The sequence below is a fragment of the Pomacea canaliculata genome, linkage group LG7 (assembly GCF_003073045.1).
Source record: "Pomacea canaliculata isolate SZHN2017 linkage group LG7, ASM307304v1, whole genome shotgun sequence".
In the NCBI taxonomy this organism is placed as follows: domain Eukaryota; kingdom Metazoa; phylum Mollusca; class Gastropoda; order Architaenioglossa; family Ampullariidae; genus Pomacea; species Pomacea canaliculata.
The window spans coordinates 27,153,569-27,160,656 of record NC_037596.1 but is presented as its reverse complement, the minus strand read 5'-3'; the positions used below and the strand labels follow the sequence as shown (position 1 = coordinate 27,160,656).

Below are 7,088 nucleotides of genomic sequence, written 5' to 3'. Positions count from 1 at the left end.
CCCTCAAACATTCCTGAATTTCTTTTAGGAAGAAATGGTTAGAAACCTATGCATTTCATTTATATTTAAACACACACTGGACTGAAATTTGCTGCCCTATACTCAGTGTCAGACAATCTTACCAATCTAAGTGTGTACTTTTCCAGCATCCATAATGTCCTTGTGTGGCACGGCGGACAGTTACTGGGAAGTGCAAGAAGGTAAACAGGACAACACATTCACCTGCGCTGGTCTGTCAACACAAGAGACAGTGGCGTGGGACTTGCGGGAAACAGCTTCTGGTGACGCATACCTTGGCTTGTGCCCACCCCGTCAATCAAGTGAATCTGTTTGTGAAATGCCGTATGATCCTATTTTCAAACCAAGGAGAATTTCTGATGATAAAGGCGTGATGGTTGTAAACACATCAGCATCTTCAAATACGATCTTTTTTGAAAGAGGACGATTGATCTGCTCTATTCTGAGATCACTTCATGCAGTTGCTGGCTGTCGTTTGGACTATATATGTAAGAAATTTGTCTTTTTAACATTTTATTAAAATTAATGATTTCTTTTTTCAATGTAAAAGATAAAGAAAGACACAGAGTAAATAAAACAAAGTATATGATTAACGAATGTTTATTACATAATAATCTTTGTGCATTCCTGTCGTAGACGATTTCATGTAATCTTTCTTATTTATGAACATTGTTTTAATGACAGAATGTTTACAGACATGCCATAGTAAATGCAGTCACGCACTCATGTCTTCAGATTCGGCTAAACTTATATCATGCACGGTTGAGTTTAGAAAAGATACCTGGACTGTGTTTGGCCAATGCAGCATCCACAAAACCCATTCATCTCAAAAGAGGTACAGGTGTGAGTGGATCCAGATAAAAGAGGTGAGCATTTCGATTTATTCTTTTAAAAATAACATCGGTCAGTTGTATTGATGAATGCATATATCAAATCTATGTCAAGTCGACTATGTTTTCAACTTATTAAGTGTCATACAAATTTAAATGCAAAACACGTTTTGCTTTAAAAGATACATACCCACATCAGTGTTCTCACTATTTCTCAGAAGGATTCTCTCCAAATTTTCATGCCGCCAAGTTGCTGTTGCCATCACCCCTCCTACGCTGATTTTCTTTCCCCTATCCACTATACAGGGTAGAAACTTAATTAAATGGGGAAGTCCGCTGGAAAACAAGCTATTGTGGGAACTAATGCTATCCACATTTGCTAATGCAGAGAAGAAAATAAATAAGAATTATAAGCATCATTTTTGTACATATTTGCAGTTATCAAAAGAAGTAAATCTTATCGCCAACACATCAATGCCAGTGAGACCTGCTGATGGGATATACGTCAATGGAACTTGTAACTTCACCAGTTACCTGCCCACCGAGGGTCAGTACTCATATCGTGTGACTGTTGTTCCCGGCGAACTGAAAGTCAACGCAAGTTTCATCGGAAGTAGTGAAATACGCAAGTATATTATTTTACTCTAAACTTTATTTTCTTCTTTATTTGCCGGCTAGCAATGTTTTAAATTAATTTATTCGATCCATACGCACTGCACATAAACCGATAGTGAACACGGCTTCGTTTTCTCGTGCTTTCACCATCTTTACATCATTTTCTGTAGTTAGCAGCTGCGGCACGTCACGTGACCGTAGAGAGCAAATTACCTTTAAATAGCTTACTTTTCTGTTTTTTCCCCCACAGTAAATAGCAGTTGTATTCACTTTGACTGATTCCAACTAAGACAAACACTGTGAACAGAGTTCGTTCTCCTTCCAAGTCCCATCAACTTGGAACAGATTACACTTCAGCCTTAGTCACTCGTACCACCTTTAAGTGTAAAGTTAAGAAGCATCTTTGCAGATACAGACTTCACAGTGATCCAGTCCTGAACCTGAATGTGTATGACGTGTGCTTTTATTTACTTTGTGTGTAAGTGAATGTGTGTTATAGAAGTGAGTGAGTCTGTAATATGGTGGATGAACATCAAACAAATTTACATGAGTAAAATATGTGTGTGACAAAAGCTTATTTTAAAGGGGACGAATCTATAATTTAGAACTAATTAACCCTTCGAGTGTCACTGTCATTTTAAATTTATATGTATACTGAAAGAAAGTGAGAACAGAGAGAAAGTGTACTATTGGCTTTAGAAAGTCATATTTATTTTCATTTTCTTGTATTGACAGGTCGCCCGTCTAGTAAACCTTTTCACAACTGTCCACAATATGTAGCAGTCGGTGACCACCTTAGCTGCACGTGTTCTGGCCATGACTTAGGTTACCCACCTGGTGTTTTACAGTGGAATTCTACTCCATCAACACAGTTGACTATTTCAAACGTGCAGTCTTCAGATTCTAAGACCTATAGCTGCCAGTTGTTGTGGAACAATACTCTTGAGCAGTTTGAGAAATACACCTTAAATCTTGGATGTGAGTTTAGGATTTTATTAAATAAATGCCGGTCATGTTGTGTGTGTGTGTGCAGACGAGCCAGTCAATGCGTTATTTCTGCTTGCATCTTAAAAATGCACTTAATGTCTTGCTTGCCTCGTCGTTTTGATATGAAGATATTTATAACTTTAAGTATACTCCGTCAAATATTTTAAGTACTTTTTAAACATTATAAGTTTACACACAATTGCAACAAAGATTGTTTACTTTTTTGTGAATCACATTCTTCTAAAACGTTATTGTGCTTTCTTAAGGTTACAACACCATTTTAGCTGAATTCGAGAAAAGAAATATATTCTAACATTAGTGACCATGTGATCACTTCTAATAACACCATCCACCACGATGACTAAAACTGCTCAGTGATCACTCAGCAAACCGTGAACAGCCACCAGCCTTGTACATCATCTGAATCACTAAATGTTATTCTGGGTTGTAAGTATAGAAATATCAGAAATCTTTTTTTTTAAATTACATATACATTAACATAGCTCAAACATTGAAGTATATCAGTTACAATGTTTTGTCATGTCTTGCAGACTCTCCCAGTATCGTGAATTTTAGTATTAACAACGTGGGCAACGCGACTGTGAACATTCAGGAGAAGTCCCGTGTGAACATGAAGTGCCTTAGTAACGGAACACCCACTCCCACCACTCGACTTACTCGGCTTATTGGTCCAACTCATTTTGAACAGCTTATCAATCAAACTCATGCTGTTCACGAAAAGACAGAGGAAGTTAGCTTCACTATAGATCAAGTTCCATGTGAGGCTTCGGGTGTCTTCCGGTGTGACGCCAACAATAGTGTCGGTCAAGTCAGAGAGAATCGCACATTGTATCATGTATGCACTTTTGGCAAAATATGCCAATTTTTATTGCTTTTTTATTTTTACTACATACATCTTAGAAATCCCGATCGATGTAATTTTAAAGTATTTTAATTATGAATAAGACATATGATTGAAAATTTGTGATAACAGTAGATCTGTATTGGTGAGTTGTGGATATATCATCTTAGAGTGACAAGTGCAAGCCTTATAAATGGTTCTTTGATCAGAAAATACATTACGAGGCAATGTTAGAGTTGACTTTGTGTAAGCATCGAATATCTGAAATTTTTTTTTAGAGAGAAAACTCTTTATTTAGACTAGACTGTGTGCAATGTATCAGAATGATAACTGTGTGGTTACAAAAACATAAAAGAACAAGATACAATTTGCAGGTCCTCCCAGGAAAACCTCTATTGAAGGAAGTGGTCTAGATATCCCAATCACAAGTGGTAAAGGAGAGATCGTGTTTAGAATGACTGCCTACCCGACACCAGGGATCAAGAACATTACTTATCTTGGCGCAAATGAAACCGATGATGGTCGTCCTGTGCAAGAAAATTTTGTACAAATGGAATGTTCTGCCAGTCCTTTAGCTCCAGCTGCAGTCTCCTGCAAAATAAGAGTTGTTAATTTAACACCCAGTCACCGAGGGTTTTACAGAGTTATTTTCACCAACAGTTTTGGAGAGTTGCCTTTTGTCTTTTTTGTCAAAGGTAATCGTATTTACCTTTATAATCATAGTTTTTCGATGATGAAATTTATGATCGTGTGCATTTGAGTTAGTAGTTAATATATAATGTAAATAATTCTATTCATCATTATTTTTTTCAGATCTTACTGACCAAGAACAGCATGCTAAAGTACAAGACTATAGCATTCCATCAGTTGCTGGAGGAATTTCCGCTGGGTTTTTAGCACTTGTCCTCATAACTATTACAGTTATTTTATGGCGACGCTGGAGAAGTAAGACTTTAGTTTATATATTATATGTAGGGCGTTTTAACTATAATTACTTGCCACGCTTTTATAACGATGTTGATCGATGATAATTGATGATTATGGAGGTGGTGGTGGTGGTGATGATGATGATGAGGATGAGGAGGAGGAGGAGGAGGAGGAGGAGAAATTTTTGTATTCATTTCTAGCTTATTTATATACCATTTGGCTTGGGAAAAAGATTATTTTATTTCAGCAATTGAAAGTTTTCTGTTGAGATAAATGCACATATCCCGTCTTTAGAAAAAAAAACAAAAATATAAATAATGCTGTTAAATACTTAAAATTCATAAAAGGGTATTATTTTCACTACACCAATTAAAATCTAGAAAAGCGATACTTAATATTCTTAGTTCTAGTATTCTGGACTGCCTCTGTTATGAAAACGTAGAAGACATTTTCTTGAAATAATTGATACATGAGTAACTTAAATCGTAAGGTTCAGAGAAAAATGGCCGCCAATAGTCAGTGAAATTTTATTGTTTTGTATTTTATCATTAATTAAGGAAATATAAGCTGGCTTTTCTTTAGTTTGTATTTTTCAATGTCAGTCAAAAGTTTTTAAGTTTTAAAATTGTATTCTTCTTTATTTTAGAGTTTAGACAATAAGTTGCATATTTGACTACTACTGTAAAAGAAAAGAAGCAATTAGTTCTAACAGAGCCACAAGAAAGGACAACGTGTATTCTCACAGAGCATTGTCCATTAAAAATGTATTTATGCCGGCCTCGAGTCTGCGCTAACCAGTATAATTTGTATTAATGAACTGAACACTAGAAGCTAACTATGTCAACACAACAATGAAAAGGCTCACTCTCAGCTGAGTATTAATGCTACAAATCAAAAGCTATAATTATTTTTCACAATGAATAATTATCAATGTGTGTGTTTTTATGTGTGTTTGCACACGCGCGTATGTCTGCATGTTCGTCGTTACAAGTTTTTGACGGACAGACAAAAATACATATGGGCATTTTCTACGACTCATTTTTGGTTGCAGGTAAAAGGAACGATAGGAGTAGGGAGGAAAACCAAGCAAGGTAACTACAGTGTCTGTACTGAATGATACCAAGTAAAGTTGATCCATTTTCGTTTGCATTAATAAAACATCATAGTTATGATTATTCTGCTAAGATTATTTTATAACATAGCACGGAAGGTCTGATTTAATGTTATAGTTTATAATTATTTGCTGAACTTCATAATTCAAAAATGCTACAGAAGTACAACTAAATTATACCTTTCAGTGCCAACATATCTAACCAAAGTCTCACCAATGTCACCATACAAAAAACCAGTACGACAGAGGGTAAGCATTTTTCCTTTAATTTAAAAGATACATTTCTTCTAATTATTGTGTACATTAATTACGCACATTCTACGTAAATGCCTTGTTTTCTGTTCATGTGTTGACTGAGTGATCGGAGTTCCGTTTTAATCTGTATATGTTTATTATCAAATATTTTCTAGTTGCCAACTAGTTTAGAGTCGATATTCATTGCATTTGATAAGTAAAGTGATTATTGCTGTACAATTAGAGTGAGCACTTGTGCTTCTAATTCTACAAGACTGTGACAATTTGTTTCTCTTTCTTTTTTTTTAGTTCTTTTTTTTCCTGTTTTGTGTTGTGCTTTTTTGTGAAGAGCGTTCAGTTAGGAAACGTTAATAATAATAATAATAATAATAATAATAATAATAATAATAATAATAATAATAATAATAATAATAATAATAATAATAATAATAATAATAATAATAATAATAATAATAATAATAATAATGTTGTATCTATTTAAGGACAAGAAACAGCGCCATATGATGAGTTACAACTGGAAGACGTAGGAATGAGCTCTCACTACGAAAAGTTGCAACAAGACATCGACCCCTCGAAAGTGGTGTCTCAAAGTTGTGCGAGTACAAAGTCTTTGCGTGTTCTTTCCTTATTATTGGATGCATGCATTCACGATGCAGATAGCGCTTAATTTTTTTTTTAATTTTAACCCTTTTTAAGCAAGAATTAGCCACGTTTTAATGCGTATAAAATTGATTGTAAAACTTCACCATTTCTTTTAAACGATGATGATCATAAGCACAAAACGAAGGAGCCAGAAAAAAATTTTACTCCAGGCCTCACACGCACACACACATTTATCTATGCATACACATACAAATAAAAAGATAATCTTTAACAAAGTATAATTAAAGTTTCTTTGCTTTCAGCGCCTGCTAATAAAACATACGAATCCCTTGATTCTACCGACATTGAACCAGCATATTACGATCAGCTTACCAATTCTCAAAACATACGAAACCTCAAATATAAAGGTATCCTAAAATAACCTATCACTAGATAATTTTTATTTCCAATATGACAGGAAAACCCAAAGAAATCTAATGTCTCCATTTTCTTTTTTAATTTTCTTTATGAGAGACAGTATCTCATACATTATGTCAATTTTGTAGATGGTTTGTTTGTTAGCGCCTGGAGTGATCACAGTGAGTCTGAAATTACAAGGTATGCTCTCAGTGCCATGTCCTTTATTCCATGATATGCTCTCTGAAGGACTGTCTGTCCAGCAGTCAGATTAGTTGTGAAGATGGAGGTATTTGTTGGAAGTCTTGTAGACATTGATATGCTGTCAGATAGTAAACTTCCATCATAGTTGCTTATGTTTCTAGATTATGACATCTGTCAGTATATATATATATCAAGGCGTGTGTTTTTATATAAATGAACGGTACTGCAACACCGTTGTGGTCAGGGAACGACTGAACAACCAGAGGCACTTGCAGGCGCT

The 7,088-nt window shown here is 35.0% G+C and overlaps 1 protein-coding gene across 1 annotated transcript; it reads left to right on the top strand.

The window, feature by feature from the left end:
- The first annotated feature begins 3,233 nt into the window (after nt 1-3,233).
- LOC112568896 lies at nt 3,234-6,647 on the top strand. The gene is made up of 7 exons (XM_025246433.1): nt 3,234-3,306; nt 3,687-4,007; nt 4,126-4,257; nt 5,291-5,330; nt 5,538-5,599; nt 6,088-6,198; nt 6,511-6,647. Exons 2-7 carry the CDS (start codon nt 3,767-3,769, stop codon nt 6,627-6,629), a joined length of 705 nt encoding a protein of 234 aa, XP_025102218.1. The 5' UTR covers nt 3,234-3,306; nt 3,687-3,766; the 3' UTR covers nt 6,630-6,647.
- Nucleotides 6,648-7,088: the final 441 nt, after the last annotated feature.

What these genes read in the sequence shown, in the direction of transcription:
- LOC112568896 (XM_025246433.1), top strand. Translation starts at nt 3,767, where the DNA reads ATGACTGCCTACCCGACACCAGGGATCAAGAACATTACTTATCTTGGC. An exon ending in TTTATGGCGACGCTGGAGAA is followed by an intron (nt 4,258 to 5,290) that starts GTAAGACTTTAG and finishes TTTTGGTTGCAG; the next exon opens with GTAAAAGGAACGATAGGAGT. An exon ending in AGGGAGGAAAACCAAGCAAG is followed by an intron (nt 5,331 to 5,537) that starts GTAACTACAGTG and finishes TATACCTTTCAG; the next exon opens with TGCCAACATATCTAACCAAA.